The following is a 16,505-nucleotide window of genomic DNA, read 5'->3' as shown; positions in this document are numbered from 1 at the left end:
GTCGGCCTAGATTTTTTGTGGTCCAGTCTAAGAGTGGGATTATGAATCCACAACCTTCTGACTGCAGAGGCTACCCACTGAGCCACGGCCGACGCCTGTGCTTATTTTGATCAGCTAATCTTCCCAGGGATTCTTCTCTTCTTAGGCAGTCCCTTGGAACCGAGGATGACTTGCTTCCACACTAGAAATGAGTTCTCAGGTGACTGATGAGTCCAATGCGGGACCTACAGTCTCTGTCACAGGTGGGGCAGACGGTGGTTGAAGGGGCGGGTGGGTGGGGCGCTTGGGTTGATGTGTGCTCCTTGCACTGCCTGCGCTTGGCTTCCGCTTGCTCCCGGCGAAGAGACTCCGTGTTCGGCGCCTTCCCGGATGCTGCTCCTCCACTTTGTGCGGTCTTGGGCCAGGGATCCCCAGGTGTCGGTGGGGATGTTACACTTTTTCAAGGAGGCTTTGAGGGTGTCCTTGAAGCGTTTCCTCTGCCCACCTGGGGCTCTCTTGCCGTGCCTGAGCTCCGAGTAGAGCGTTTTTTTGTGGGAGTCTCGTATCGGGCATGCGGACAAAGTGACCCGTCCATCGGAGCTGTTCGAGCGCGGTCAAAGCTTCGATGCTGGGGGATGTTGGCCTGAGCAAGAACACTGACGTTGGTGCGCCTATCCTGCCAATGGATTTGCAGGATCTTGCGGAGGCAGCGTTGGTGGTACCTCTCCAGTGCTTTGAGGTGCCTGCTGTACGTGGTCCATGGTCTCGGGGACTAATCCAATAGAAAGACAGACTTGCATTTATACAGCTAAGTGAGTGGGCAAAAATTTGGCTCAGAAGCACTCCCATTTAAGATCACTCTGTGCAGACCACTCCATCATGCTCTTAAATGTTGTTCCAGTAACCTCTTGCTTACTTCCACAAACAGCAGATGGACTCTGTCTAGACTTCAGGCCCTCTCTCCAATTCACGATCCCCAACCCAGCAACTAACCCCTTGCATAGGCAGGTCTGATAGTAGTAGGGGCCCTGATGTTAACAAACAAAATGGCGGGCACAGGAGTCCAGATGTAAAAGACTACAATTCCCAGGAGTCCCCACTCTCAGTTTGTCATTCAGCGGAGCAGCATTCTGGTCAGGAAAAGGGAAAAGATATAAAAGGAAAGAGAAAATAAGTAAAGGAAGACAGAGGAAAAGTGGAAAGCAAGAAAGACCAATCAAAGGCAAGAAAGGGGTGGGCAAAAAGGAAACTAAATTGGGGATTAAATTGCAAGGCTATGGGGAAAGAGCAGGGGAGTGGGACTAATTGGAGAGCTCATTCAAAGACCAGGCACAGGCACGATGGGCCGAATGGCCTCCTGTGCTGTAAGATTCTAGGATTCTAGATTGAGTATAATGTGGGAAAATGTGAGGTTATCCACTTAGGTAGGAAGAATAGAAAAGCAAAATATTATTTAAATAGAGAGAGACTACAGAATGCTGCGGTACAGGGGGATCTGGGGGGTCCTCGCGCATGAAACACAAAGTTAGCATGCAGGTACAGCAAGTAATTAGGAAGGCGAATGGAATGTTGGTCTTTATTGCAAGGGGTGGAGTATAAAAGTAGGGAGGTCTTGCTACAACTGTACAGGGCGTTGGTGAGAGCACACCTGGAGTACTGCGTACAGTTTTGGTCTCCTTATTTAAGGAAGGATATACTTGCATTGGAGGCAGTTCAGAGAAGGTTCACGAGGTTGATTCCTGAGGTGAAGGGGTTGTCTTATGAGGAAAGGTTGAGCAGGTTGGGCCTATACTCATTGGAGTTTAGAAGATTGGAGTTTAGAAGAATGAGAGGGGATCTTATTGAAACATACAAAATTCTGAGGGGGCTCGACAGGGTAGATGCAGGGAGGATGTTTCCCCTCGTGGGGGAATCTAGAACTAGGGGGCATAGTTTCAGAATAAGAGCTCGCCCATTTAAAACGGAGATGAGGAGGAATTTCTTCTCTGAGGGTCGTGAATCTTTGGAATTCTCTACCCCAGAGAGCTGTGGAGGCGGAGTCATTGAACATATTCAAGGCGGAGATAGACAGACTTTTGAACTTACAGGGGAGTCGAGGGTTACGGGGAGTGGGCAGAAAAATGGAGTTGAGGCTAAGATCAGATCAGCCACGATCTTATTGAATGGCGGAGCAGGCTCGAGGGGCCGAATGGCCGACTCCTGCTCCTATTTCTTTTGTTCTTATGAAGCGCCCTTCATGACCTTGGGATGTCCCAAAGTGCTTTACAGCCAATGAGGTACTTTTGAATTGTTGTAATGTGGAACTTTTTTAAAATGTGTGAGAGATGGACAATGCTGATGACTGATGCACGCTAGATACTAACCCATCAAAAGTATATTGAAGGGTGTTGATTGAGAATGGCATTGTAACAAAATGATGCATCAGAAGTAGCCGCGCTGGGTGAGTAAAGGCCTTGACTAGAGGGTGATTACTCGTATACAGTGAGGGAGGGGTGTGGGGAAACGCTGATACGACTGGCCAGAGTCTGTACAAGGGCAGATTAAAAATAGCTCACATCTCCTACCAAACCATGGCAGGGCTACTCCCGGGAGAAATAGTCAGCCCCGCCGCAGGACGAAGGAGCAATGGCAAGAATGCAGCTCCCGAGTGTTACAAATCCTGCAATGCTGCCATTTGTGTCCTCAGAAGCTGTTTGGGAAGTTCGTTGCGTGTCTGAATGCGTGCTATTGATCCGATTGGCGCATTTGAGGTTGCCCCTGATGGCTTGTTTTCCACACCGCACCAAAGACCAGAGTCAAGTGGAAACCGAGCTGCTCATGTCTAACATAATACAATAGCTGGAAATCTGAAATAACAACAGAAAATGCTGGAGACGCTCAGCAGGTCAGGCAGCATCCGTGGAGAGAGAAACCGAGTTAACGTTTCAGGGTCGAGGACTCTTCGTCATAACTGGAAAAGGTTAGAGAAGAGAGATTTTTAAGCAGGGGCGGGGAGGAAAGAACAAAGGGAAGGTCTGTGACAGGACAGAAGGCAGCAGCGATTGACTGACAAAAGGAATGATGGTGTGAGGCATAAAGAAAGGTAACGGCAGCATCCGTGGAGAGAGAAACAGAGTTGACGTTTCAGGTCGATGACCTTTACGAAGGGTCATTGACCTGAAACGCTGACTCTGTTTCTCTCTCCACGGACGCTGCCCTGGCCTGCTGAGTGTTTCCAGCGTTTTCTGTTGTTGTTTCGGATTTCCAGCATCCGCAGTATTTTGCTATCGTAAGAGGGGTAATGGGACAAGTTAAGCAACAAAAGATGACTCTAGAGGAGGTGTGAATGGCTCATGTCTAACGTTCTGTTCACTGATCGCTATTGTGTGGTCATCTTATTAACTGATTTTAAGCCTCTCTCTCTCTCTTTCTCTAGTACCTCCAGTGGACGTCGTTAAAGCCATGTTTAGGCGGCTCAAGGAGATATGGCACAGCGACCAGGTGCAGAGGGCATACGCTTTGAACATTGGTGCAGGGGCCACGGTCATCCGGGCAGTCTATTTACGTGTGGTCAGAGAGTTCAGCCTTCCTGATACAGCCACTGAATTATTAAAGGTAATCGTTTGGGGAAGCGGCGTGCGTATCTGCAAAGGGGGTTATTGTGTTAGCAGTGTGGAATCCAATCGACTAGGGACCAAAAGAAATTTAGCAAGTGCCCGGCTTGTCTACCTAAAGCTGTTACTTTTAAATCTTAATTGATTGTTCACGTGCAGCTATTGAATTTTCGCAGCGTTTTCCCGCAGCTAATTGTCGAGAAAGTACACTGTAGAATTGATTTGCGCTGTACTAGATTGTGCCAGTTTAATAAGCCTTCTGTATTTAATAGACCAATTTCGTGCAGCAGATATAATGATACAAATTTCGATCCAGTTTTGTTTTAATTTGACTTTGTTTTTAATTGCTTTTCCCCTCTCCCCTTCATCTGAGCACTCTTGACTTAAGTCTGAGCTACCAGTTGACTTTTGCCAGCTTACTTGAGGGTGTGGGCAGACTGTTGTGTTGCACAGACTTCTAAATGGATCAAACAAGCTTAAAAACGCTGCCAAAAACAAAACAAAATTGAGTTTTGATACGTCTGTAATTTACAGGTGTAATTCAACACCGTGCTGTTTTGAATTTTTTTTAACTTTTCTTTTAAGACTATTTTCTTTGTCCCGTGCTCCCCCTTGTGGAGAGTTCCTGATCTTGGCTTTGTTGTCGGACATTTTGCTGTGTGTTGCCCACCTTTTTCCCCCCCCCCCCCCCACGAGCTGTGAGTGTGGGGAAATGAGAGGTGAGCGAGATTCCCCCTCCCTGCACTGCTCTTGGGCACCATCTAGAGGCTGAGCTGAAGAAGCACACTGCTAGAGGGGATGGAGTGCCTGTCCGCCCTGTCAGCTGGTGACCTGCATGTTGGATAGTATTTACGGCAGAGAGAAACGGGCCCTCCGGCCCAAAAGGTCCGTGCAGGTGTTCCATGTTCCCTGTACGCTGCCCTTTTGTTCTGCGCGGCCTGTTTCTTTTAATGCGCGGCCCCTTTAAATGTCGCCTGCGCATGCGCGGTATTCACAATGTAAAAACCGGTGAGCGGCCTGTGTGGGACCTTGCAGATAACTGAAAGCAAACCCGCAGGTGCAGCAAGCAGTTAGGAAGGCAAATGGTATGTTGGCTCTCATTGCAAGAGGATTTGAGTACAGGAGCGAGGGTGTCTTACTACAGTTATACAGGGCCTTGGTGAGACCACACCTGGAGTACCGTGTGCAGTTTTGGTCTCCTTATCTAAGAGAGTGAACAATCCTTTTTGTGTTCTTCAAATGTAAGGAAGGAAGCAGATTGGCAATATTCAATTGTTTTTCAAAAGAATTCCCATCCGTATAATCTTCCATAGGGCAGGGCACTCCATTTCTGGGGTATAGAAACATAGAAACATAGAAGATAGGAGCAGGAGTAGGCCATTTGGCCCCTCGAGCCTGCTCCGCCATTCAACGAGATCATGGCTGATCATCCAAACCCTAGCACCCGGTCCCTACACCGACAGCCATCCCACACAAGCCCTATCCCTGTAACCCCACGTATTTAATCCCCCCCTAACACTAAGGGCCAATTTTTATCATGGCCAATCAACCTAACCCGCACATCTTTGGACTGTGGGAGGAAACCGGAGCACCCGGAGGAAACCCACGCAAACACGGGGAGAATGTGCAAACTCCACACAGACAGTCACCCGAGGCCGGATTTGAACCCGGGTCCCTGGCGCTGTGAGGCAACAGTGCTAACCACTATGCCACCGTATAAGGATGTCTTACTACAGTTATACAGGGCCTTGGTACTGTGTGCAGTTTTGGTCTCCTTACCTAAGAAAGGATATACTTGCCATAGAGGGAGTGCAGCGAAGGTTCACCAGACTGATTCCTGGGATGGCAGGACTGTCGTATGAGGAGAGATTGGGTCGACTAGGCCTGTATTGACTAGAGTTTAGAAGAATGAGAGGGGATCTCATTGAAACGTATAAAATTCTGACAGGGCTAGACAGACTGGATGCAGGGAGGATGTTTCCCCTGGCTGGGGGGGGAGGGTCTAGAACGAGGGGTCACAGTCTCAGGATACGGGGTAGGACATTTAGGACTGAGATGAGGAGAAATGTCTTCACTCAGAGGGTGGTGAACCTGTGAAATTCTCTACCACAGAAGGCTGTGGAGGCCAAGTCACTGAATATATTTAAGAAGGAGCTAGATAGATTTCTAGACACAAAAGGCATCAAGGGGTATGGGGAGAGAGTGGGAATATGGTATTGAGATAGAGGATCAGCCATGATCATATTGAATGGCGGAGCAGGCTCGAATGGCCGACTCCTCCTATGTTTCTATGCTATTAACACCAGATGATCTCCTGTGGCCTGGCTCATGGTAAACTCGCCGGTGAGCTGCTTAAGAAGGAATGAGGCGTAATATTATGTAACGCACAAGGCGTTATTCTGCTGCCCCCTCCATATCTCTGTAACCTCCTCCAGCCCTACAACCCTCCTGAATCTCTGCGCTCCTCCGATTCTGGCCTCTTGCGTGTCCACAATTCCCATCGCTCCACCATTGGCGGCCGTGCCTTCAGCTGCCTGGGCCCTTAAGCGCTGGAATTCCCTCCCTAATCCTCTCCGCCTCTCTCTCTAAGACACTCCTTAAAACCGACCTCTTTGACCAGGCTTTTGGTCACCTGTCCTAATATCTCCTTATCTGGCTCGCTGTCAAATTTTGATCACTGCTCCTGTGAAGCACCTTGGGATGTTTAACTACGTTAAAGACGTTCCATAAATGCAAGTAGTTGTTGTTGTTGCTCTCCCGTTTATATTAAAAAAAAAAAACCTGTACAGCCCAAATGAAGCCCGCAATCTGTCTGAGCAACGGCCTTACGGGTGTGAGCAGGCTCGAGACTCTCCCACATCCTGTTCCAGCCAGAGACATTATTGATCGAATTAATAAAGGAATTTTAAAATAAAAAACACAAAATAATAGAAAGTGTACTTTTGGGGGTGGGGGGCGGTGGGGGAGAGAAAGAGAGACGAAGCTAACTTATTGGGTGCGGACCAATGTTCCCGCTAAGCTGCGCGGACGCACAGCGGTCTGGAGGTCTCGCACAGGCCGCTCACCAGCTTTTCAATGGAAGAAACCGCGCACACGCAAATATTTGAATGCCCACGCGCTTAAAAAAATTAAAATTGGAGGCAACATTAGTGTGGACCCGTCGTCGGAACTGTGAAGAAAGATTCTAATTTGAAATGTTGGCCTTTCCTTTCCGATGTTGCTTGACGCGCTGTGCAATGTTGCTGTTGAGCCGCACGGCCCAACAGCGGTCTGGATGTCCCGCGCAGGCCGCTCACCGGTTTTCCAAAGGAAAAAACCGCGCATGCGTGGAGAAATTGAATGGACCGCGCAGCCAGTTAAAGGGCTCATGCACCCCAAAAAACATTGCAGGGAACATCGCCGCTGTGTGTTTCCAGCTTATTCTGCCTATATTTCAGATTTGCAATATTTTGTGTCTCTTTACCAGCTGTGTGTTTTTTCTCTAAAAGAGATCTAATGTTCCTTCCACTTACCTTTTTATCCTCTTTCCATTGCAGTATCCCACAGTGTATTTTCCTAATGAGCATTTAGGCACTGAAAGCCCAATTTTCGCAAACCGTCAACCAAACTCCCGTCGGACCACTCCAGTCAAGGAAACCAACGTCCTGAGCCTGGATCCTTTCAGGAATTTCAGCCCCCCGCTTCCTCCCCCTCCCCCTCCCTACCACCCCCCTCCAACACCCAGGAGAGACCGGACCCAACCCAGTGAACAGAAAGATGACAGCCAGCCTACCTCATGCCGTGCTTTGCGTGCCAACCTGCAGCCACATTCTGGCGCTCGGACTTCAGAGCAGGCAGTGCAGGCCTCCGTCAGGGCGATTAGCTGTGAGGAGCCCAGTGATAGCCACATGCCACTCGAGGAGCAGGTATCTGTAAGTATATATTTACACTACTTGCTTCAGATGGGTGCGGGTCTGTTCTGTGCTTCACTAATGTCACTGTGCTACTTACTGCATTGTACCCGCTGATCTCTGCTGCAGTACTTAAACCTTCCAAGAGGTTACTGGAGCGAAACAAGAGAGGTTTGCTTTGATGGTAAACCGGCATTTTGTTTATGGCTAAGGACTCCTACATTACAACAGTTACTAGACTTCAAAAGTACTTCAGTAGCGGTAAGGCGCTTTGGGACGTTGTGAGGTCGTGAAAGGCGTGTAAACGAGTCACGCTGCAATTACATCCTCCCACCAGTGGTGATGCTGCAGTGTCGCCACATTTATAATGGAAGTTGCTTATGTAAACTAGTCACGCTGCAATTACATCCTCCCACCAGTGGTGATGCTGCAATGTCTCCAAATTCTTTCTCCTTTCTTACCGCATTCATCTTCCTCATTATCCCAGTAGATGCATCTATTCAAAATGCACTGGCCTAGAAATTCTTCTCGGTCGGTAGTACAAAGCGGGCGGTATCGGATCGTCCCGCCCGTTAATACGCAGCGCTTGGTATTCAGTTCAGTTGACTGCAATGGAGCTGAATATCAGGTGCTGCGTATAACGGGCGGCCGATCCGATACCGCCCGAGACGAACTTCTAGGCCCCTGTCTTTCTCCCAGTCCCAATGACTCAATTGATTTTAAAAAGGTGTTGCCAAGCGTGAGGCAGACTAGGAAGGGACCTAGCTGTCATCCCTGGTCTGTGTTTAATTCGCGGATCTTCAGCCGGAGATGTGATGGGCGGCGAGGGAGGGATGGGCGTGCACATACACTGTTGGAGGTGCTGTTAAATCGTGGCCCCCATCTGCTCTTTCAAGTGGCCGCAAAAGATCTTATCCGAAGAAGAGCAGAGGAGTTCTCCTGGTGTCCTGGCTAACATTTATTCCTTAACCATCATCACTAAAATATCTGGTTATTTATCTCCTAGCTGTTTGTGGGACCTTGCTGTACACAATTTGGCTGCTATTTTTCACTACATTCTAACAGTGACTCTACTTTAAAAGTGCTTCATTGGCTGTAAATCACCGTGGACGTCCTGAGGTCGTGCAAGACGTTATAATAAATACAGTTGTTCTTTTGTTTCCTCACATTTAATATATTACTACTTGATCTTCTGTGGCATTGCACATGGGGGAGGCGAAATCAAGTTTAGTCTTCAGGCGATTCAGAGTTACAGGGTGGGGATGATTGGACCAGGGCTCGCAGAAATAACACTTTTGTATTTCTATTATAAATTCCTAGATTCATATTTATAATGAAACATCCTATGTAAACTAGTCACGCTGCAATTACATCCTCCCACCAGTGGTGATGCTGCAGTGTCTCCACATTTATAATGGAAAAAGTAGACCGGATGTGTGTGCAGATGCAAAATTTTTAATACAATATAAAAGCTACTGATGCCTCCTATAGTGTGGATTCACTTTGGCAATTTTTACTGTCTAATTTAACTGTTTGACTTCACAGAGTTCCAAAAGTTTGGTGAAGGACTTGATGCCTGACATTGCCATGGCAGCCGCATCAAAGCAAAACTTGACCGCCAAAGACCCTGAGCTTTGCAAAGCCGTCGCTGACGCTGGCCGGGATTCTACGGAGCCCGCAGCGGAATCATCTGAACCCCTCTGCTCCAGTCGAGGTATCAGTAAGTACAGTTTAAGGAAGAAGAAGCACTCTAGGGGGCAGAAGCCTCGGAGGCACGTAGACTTTTGGAACTACCCTGATTTCTATGACTTTTCTCCTGAAGATTCTTGCCAGTCCTCCGTTTTGTCTCAAAAGTTGCCTTCCCCTTCAAAGGGTCACCCGTTCTGTCAGGACTTGAAAAATAATCCCAGGCCGCCCACAGGCCTAAATAAGCAAGCCCAGATAAACCCTACTTCACCATCAAAAAGGAAAGAGACTTTGAGCAGTGAATCCACTGATCCTCACGAGAAGCCTGAACTAAAGAGGACTTCTGTAAATCTTGACCCATCTTCTACAGTAGAGGTTGTCCATTGTACTGCTGGCACAGATTTGACCCATGGTCTGCCAGCTCATGAGGAAAGGCTACTTGACATTCATCAACACTTTGGAAGGCCTGACCAGCAACCACCATTAGAACTGGCTAGTTATAAAGCCGTTGCTGGTGGGACTTTGATGGGGACGGACTTGATACATGGATTGCCGGCTGAAGAGCAGAAACCTCGGCCTAGGCTTGTGTCGCCAATCAAGTGTTCATTTCTCTCCTGCGAACCACCAGCTTCTCAGCTAAGACAACGCAACTCCCCGCAGACCACAGTAAAATCGGACAACCTTTCTTCCCCGGAGCCTAGCTGTTGCGATTACCTTTACCGGAGGGGTGGGACTGACACGCCAATGACAACAGACCTGACTTGCAGTCTTCCTACCAGCCCCAGTGTTGGCGTGCCATTAATCTCAGTCATCGAGGACTCCTCCGGACGAAGGCTAGCCGAGGCAAACCTCCTCTCGCCATCAAACTGTTGTATCACCCATAGCGTGAACGCCAAGAGACAGCCTAGTAAATCCGAGGCTAGAGACTTTCCCTACAAAAAGTCAGCTCTCTAAATCTGGTATTTGTATTCCTCTTCTGTTACGTTTTATATATTTTTTTCTCTCTCTCTTCCCTCTCCCTCTCTCCATTGTCCAAAGAGTGCCCATTAAATTTTTAAAAAATTATATGGTGCGATAGAAGTTCTTGTGTGACTGACCCAGTTTTGTCAGTTTAAGCTCGCTGACATCTCTGTATTGCCTGGGACCTGATCTGTTCAGTTGGGGGAATATCACACGTCCTTTAGTAATCTGATGATTGAGGCTGGGAGCGATGAATCTGTTGGATCTCTTATTGTGGTCGGGTTTGCGGCTGGGCAAAGGCGGAGCATTGGGCCCCAGGACGGCGCTCCCATTGAGTGGTCATTCTCAGCCTGCGCTACCGTCGGGCAGCCCTCGATAGGCAGCAGGCATGCCCTCCCAGGGAGGGAGGGCAGATTCGAGGGGGAGCTGATCGGGACCCTGTCTCGCACAGCCCAGCAACTGGCCGTGGAGTAATTTCAACTAGTAGATTGGAAAGTGGGTGGAAGGAGCACACGAGGACCCACGTCCTGTCTAAGGTATAACAAAACCCAAGCAATTAAGGAGGATGGAAAATTAGGCGAAAAGCACAAGGGAATCAAAAATCAAATTTCTTAGGATTATTGGATTACAAGAAAACGGTTCAGTGGCTTAGAAATCAGGAACAGGAATGCTCTTTTTTTTGTTGAGGCTGGAGTTTTCTAAATGAAATGAAGTAGGCGGGTGTTTCTGTTGTCAGCACTTTCTTTACTGCAGGACAGTCTTTTAAAATCACAAGAATTGGCTCCACTAGTGGCCCAGTAAATTTGCTGCCCGTCGTGTAATTGGGCCGTACCGATCAGACCAGTGCCCGGTTTGATTCCTGCTATGTGCTGAGTTGGCGGATCTCTGCCCGCGTGACCGTGCTAGACATCACTAAACAAAGGAAGGAAAAGGTTAAGTCGGGATTCCCACGCTTGATTGCTGGCCAGCAAACCCTCGCTGGCAACAATGGTCCCTTTAACTGGGCGCACGGGCCATTCAAATTCTCACGCATGCGCGGTTTCTTCCCTGTAGAAGCCGGTGAGCGGCCTGCGCGGGACCTCCAGACCGCTGCACGGCCACGCAGCTTAGCGGGAAACGTTGGCTTGGCAAGTGCGCCTGTGATGCCTTCTCTCTTTCGCTCTCGCTGTCTCTCCCCCCCTTCACCCGCGCACGCATTTGAGCGGTCTTCCGACTTGCGCGTGAAGCAAGGACACCTGCGTGCGAGTGGAACCGAACCCGAGCCTTTGAGACGAGCGGAGAAACCGTGCTCCGCGGGTTGCCCCTATCTATATCGCCGCTCCGTCCTCCTTTTGAAACCGAACAAAATAACTCCCGCTCCACGCCTAGTCGAAGTGGGCTTCTGATGCCCGTCCCCCCATTTGGGAGGGGAAGAACTCGAAAGGAAAAACCAGAGTCCGCCTGGGTAGCTGTTCGGTCCTCGCAGCCTCCAATTCCTGCGCGCAGGCTAGCTGCTCTGACCTTGGGAAGGGGAATCTTAGAGGAGGGAATAAAAGGGAAGTTAATATCTTTGAGTCGGATTGGGGGGGGGGGGGGGGGTCATAATTTCTGTTGCCAAATGCAAGGAAATGGACTGAAAAATGCTTCCATTAGTAAAGTTATGAATTCCTTAAATCTGGCGCTAACACATCACTTTTGTTTATGGAACTGTTTTGCTGAATCCATACGGGGAAGAACCACTGTCGCTACAATGTAATCCAGCTTTCCCACTGATTTATCTCTGTGCGGAAATACAAATGCACCTTAACTCGTACACAACAGAGAAGGGACAGGGACGGACGAATCAACCAGCCTGGGTCGTCACTAGGATTTTGTTAAAACGCGAAACGACAAGCGGGTGAAATTTTCACGCCGCGTCCACTTGTACTGAAGCACCCAGCAGTACAGTGGCCGATTCTGTCCTCCCAAGCTCCGCTCGTGTTTGGCGAGAGTTTACTAAATGGCGTAGCGTTGGAGGTGAAGCATTGGCGGGGGGGGGGGGTGTAGGTCTGTCACTGGTGGTGGGAGAAATTTTGAGGGGGCTGGGTTGAGAGCATCATACTAGAAAACGTATTGGGTTGACGGCGTTTGTTTTTCATTGGCACGTCGGTACCAGTATGAGCCCAGTGACAGCACTGCACAGCACCGTGAATTCTCTCGCACCCGTCACATCTTCCGTTCCAAACCTTGTCTCTTCATGGCCACGGCGTTAACCCACTTTACTCATCACTTTAACTATGTTAAGTCGTTTCTAAACTGCTTTTGAGAGGGGCAGTCTTTATTTAGGCTTCTTGAAGTTCAAATTATGTTTTGAATATATTTTTATATGATATACAAACTTTAAAAAGACTGTGCACCTGCAAGTTGTATTGTCTATTTCTAAAACACCCTGTCTGTCGAATCCTTAGCTCTGGTTTTGCCCTACTTGATGAAGTGGTCTTTGAAATCATGTTTTTTTTTTGGTATTTAATAAAAAATAAGATTTTTGCTTTGAAAACCCACTAGAGAGCCAGGGGTTTGTTCTAGGGCTACTCAATAGGCAGGCTCTCCCGAGGCCTGCAACCTCAGCTACAGCTTAATGCATTATTGGTTGGCTGGTTAATCTAATACCCCTGGCACAACTGCAAAAATTAGGACACTTGAATGTTTAATGTGTGTATTTTCTCCATCGGCAGTCCCACTGCATTCTACAGCCAGGAGGGTACGGGCCAAGAACGTATACCCGAGTGTTAATGACGGGGTTATCGAGCCCGAAACCAGATTGTGGGGGCAGTGAAGGAGGGTTGGGGGGTCATGACTTGGAGCAGTGAGGTTCACTTTCCTAATTCGTCAATAACCTGTAACCAACCTCTCCGTGTGAAACAGCGGAGAGTACGGGGTGGGAGGGAAGAAAAATGTTTTACTTCACAGACACTTGGGAGGGCGATGGGGTTCATTTGAACCTAATCCGCCGGGCGGGAATCCCGCAGGATCAGCTGGAACGTCGGTTTTACACCCCCGGCCAATATTGACTTCAACGGAGAGTCGAATCGGGCAGGGTGCAAAACCAGAGTTGCACCCGATCCCGTCAGTTTTCCCCAAGGGCGGGTTAGCTTAAAATGACTCATTTAGTGTCCGGTTTACCTCATGAAAATTTTGGGGAAGCTTGTTCAAAAAAAACAGACTATTGGGTCTCCAACCAGTCACTTGTCGAACTTTGGGTATTAATGCTACACCATGACTGATCATGAGAAGAACCAATGCAGCTATGTCCCCTTTTTCCCCCTCCACCCCCATCGATCTCTCTTTCCCTCTACCCCCATCTGTCTAATGCGCTGAGATACACAGACGCTGGTTAATGTTAAACCCTAAGGGAATGTGTCCAGTTCTCAAAATACAGAGCTTGGTCTGGTCAGGGGGGGAGAAAAAGTGTCTCCCTTATTTCCACCCCACCCCACCCCACCCCATTATTATGTTTACCTACATATCTATCACTGCACTCGGAACGTGTGTATAAATGCCAGTATTCCTTTCAAATAGTTCTTCCTGCTGCTACCACCCATTTGCCAACTAGAAGGTGCACGAGCCAGGCTCTCGGTTCTTGAGCAGGTCACTAATTGGTGCATAATGGTGATGCAGGGTGACTCTACTCTTTTTTTTCTTTCTCCTTGTCCCTTTTTAGGGAAGTGGCCCACTTGTACTCGAGTCACCTGAATGTCACAGCTAGGCTGGGGAAGTCTTAACCACATGGAGTTGTTGACAAAAGACTCGTGTTTAGCCAGGAACATGTTCCCTTTCCAGTAAACGACGGCAATGTAGAGGGCTGGTTGTGTAATCCCAAGATGGGTAAACCTGAGGAAGGCCATTCAGCCCATCACTTCAGTTTGGCATCCAACTGTCTCAAAACGATTCCAGTCCTCCTTTATCCTACCTGGAACTTAATTCCACATGTTGGGAATTCGGTGAGAATAAAATCTTCCTCAAACTTGCCTTTCACCAAAATTTGCCATAACATGGTCTTTAATTTCTCTCTCCTAGCCAATCGGTTAGTAAGCACCAATTAGGTTTTCCCAAAAAGCCACAAAAGGCGGCCATGACATTTCTACGGAGCCTCCCGAGAAAATTGGAACGTTTCAGTAAAGTTGATTTTTTTTTTAAAGAGTTGCAGCTGAAAGTTGGAGCAAGTTAAACGAAAGGTGTAAACGAAAAGGATCGAGAATGTCGGAGGGGAGTTGGGGAGGGCCAGGCAGTTTGCTCGTTGCCACTTGAGGAATGGTACAGGGCAAGGGTTGACGGTGGTAGCGGAGAGCTCTGCCGTTGGTCCGCGAGGTTAAAACGGCAGCGGTGCCTTGGCAGTGGCTGGTGATCAGCAAGGTAAAGGTAGCAGATTTTGCATTGTGTGTGTGTGTGTGTTGATAAGTGGCCGTGTGCTATTGACTCGCACATACTGTGTGGGTACTGGTAAGAAAATGGCGATGTTTTCCATTCGCTTCTGTTTGAACTTTTTGAGAGACGGAGAAAAAAAACCCAAAACAAACATTTTGTGGTATTTTAAATAAAGAGTGTTTGGTAATCTCGAGTGACTGACACAAATGGCAGTGTAGGATCCCTGTAGGTTGTAATTGAGGGCAAACATACGGAGACCGTGGCCCTTAATTGCGACCTGCGTGCCCATTGTATTTAATTTGTTGAAGCTGATCTTTCTGAATATATTTAAATCCTTTTTTCTTTCTGCCTAAGGGGCAAATGGTCCTACTCTCAAAATGTCTGTTGTACAGATTTTCCCTTTGCAGTTTATTTTTCCTTATTGATGGAAAATGTGGGTTTTATTTGGATGTCGGAAACATAGAAGATAGGAGCAGGAGTAGGCCATTCGGCCCCTTGAGCCTGTTCTGCCATTTAATCAGATCATGGCTGATCATCCCAACTCAGTACCCTGTCCCTGCTTTCTCCCCATATCCCTTGATCCCTTTAGCCTTAAGAAATATATCTAACTCCTTCTTGAATATATTTAATGAATTGGCATCAATTGCCTTGTGTGGTAGAGAATTCCACAGGTTCACCACTCTCTGGGTGAAGAAATTCCTCCTCATCTCAGTCCTAAATGGCTTACCCCTTATCCTTAGACTGTGACCCCTGGTTCGGGACTCCCCCCGCCATCGGGAACATCCTTCCTGCGTCTAGTCCTGTTAGAATTTTATAACTTTCAATGAGATCCCCTCTCATTCTTCTAAACTCCAGCGAATATAAGCCTAATCAACCCAATCTCTCCTCATACGTCATTCTTGCCATCCCAGGTATCAGTCTGGTGAATCTTCGCTGCACTCCCTCCATGGCAAGAACATCCTTCCTCAGATAAGGTGACCAAAACTGCACACAGGAAGCATCCTTTTTGAGACTGGATTATGCAAAAAAAAAAAAAAAAATTAATTAATTCTGTGTGCTGTAGTGGCTTCAGGCGATCGATGGTTATACCTGGCCTCCTGATGCCACAGTCATTGTCTCCTGCCCGCCCCCCACCCTTCAAGGTTTAAAAAAAAAAAATTCACGGGATTTCAGGCAACCAACTCCTTGTTGTTTGTCAATAGGTTCTTGAGCAGGTCACTAATTAATTAGTGCGTAATGGTGATGCAGGGTGACTACTTTTTTTTCTTTCTTTCTTGAACCTGTGCAATTCTCTACCACAGAAGGCTGTGGAGGCCAAGTCACTGAATATATTTAAGGAGATCGCTAGATTTCTAGACACAAGGGGTATGGGGAGAGAGCGGGAATATGGTATTGAGATAGAGGATCAGCCGAGATCATATTGAATGGCGGAGCGGGCTCGAATGGCCTCCTCTTGCTCCTATGTTTCTTATTGCCCGTCCCTATTTGCCCTCGAGAAGGTGGTGGTGAGCCACCGCCTTTAAACGCCGCAGTCCATGGGGTGAAGGTGTAGCAGCTCGCTCGGCCATTTCAGAGGGCAGTGAAGAGTCGACCACATTGCTGTGGGTCTGGACTCGCGTATAGGCCTAGACCGGGTAAGGACGGCAGATTTCCTTCCCTAAAACCAGACGGGTTTTGAACGACAATCCGGCACCATTACTGATGCTAGCTTTCTTTTTTTTTAAATTAATGAACTGAATTTAAATTCCCCAGCTGCGGTGGTGGAATTTGAACTTTGTGAATCATTATTTCAGACCCCCTGGATTTACTAGTCCGGTAACATAACCACTGACTTAAGAAAACTACCAGGCACTTGGTCTAAGCGTTAAACAAAGCTTTAATCAACTGTTTTACAACATGGAGGTCTAGTTATGTCCTTCACTAGTTCCTGTTAAAAGAATGTCCTGCGCAAGCTGGGTCCGTGCCCGAGTATTGATACTCTCCCTGGACAGCGCCACCCGCAGGCCGCTCGGTT

The 16,505-nt window shown here is 48.0% G+C and overlaps 1 protein-coding gene across 1 annotated transcript in view; it reads left to right on the top strand.

Moving 5' to 3' along the window:
* The window catches only part of LOC147096705 (BTB/POZ domain-containing protein 7-like), a 47,050-nt gene extending 36,837 nt beyond the window's left edge, over positions 1 to 10,213 (top strand). The window contains exons 7-9 of the mRNA XM_085973303.1: positions 3,395 to 3,573; positions 7,109 to 7,483; positions 9,008 to 10,213. Of these exons, the coding sequence (XP_085829429.1) occupies positions 3,395 to 3,573; positions 7,109 to 7,483; positions 9,008 to 10,102 (1,649 nt within the window). The 3' untranslated portion in view covers positions 10,103 to 10,213. The remainder of the gene's footprint in view (positions 1 to 3,394; positions 3,574 to 7,108; positions 7,484 to 9,007) is intronic.
* The last annotated feature ends 6,292 nt before the right edge of the window (positions 10,214 to 16,505 follow it).

The sequence above is a fragment of the Somniosus microcephalus genome, chromosome 34, assembly GCF_052327205.1.
Source record: "Somniosus microcephalus isolate GS21.2 chromosome 34, FLI_Smic_1.0, whole genome shotgun sequence".
Taxonomy (NCBI): Eukaryota; Metazoa; Chordata; class Chondrichthyes; order Squaliformes; family Somniosidae; genus Somniosus; species Somniosus microcephalus.
The sequence above is the reverse complement of the archived record's forward strand: the minus strand, read 5'-3'. Positions and strand labels throughout refer to the sequence as shown.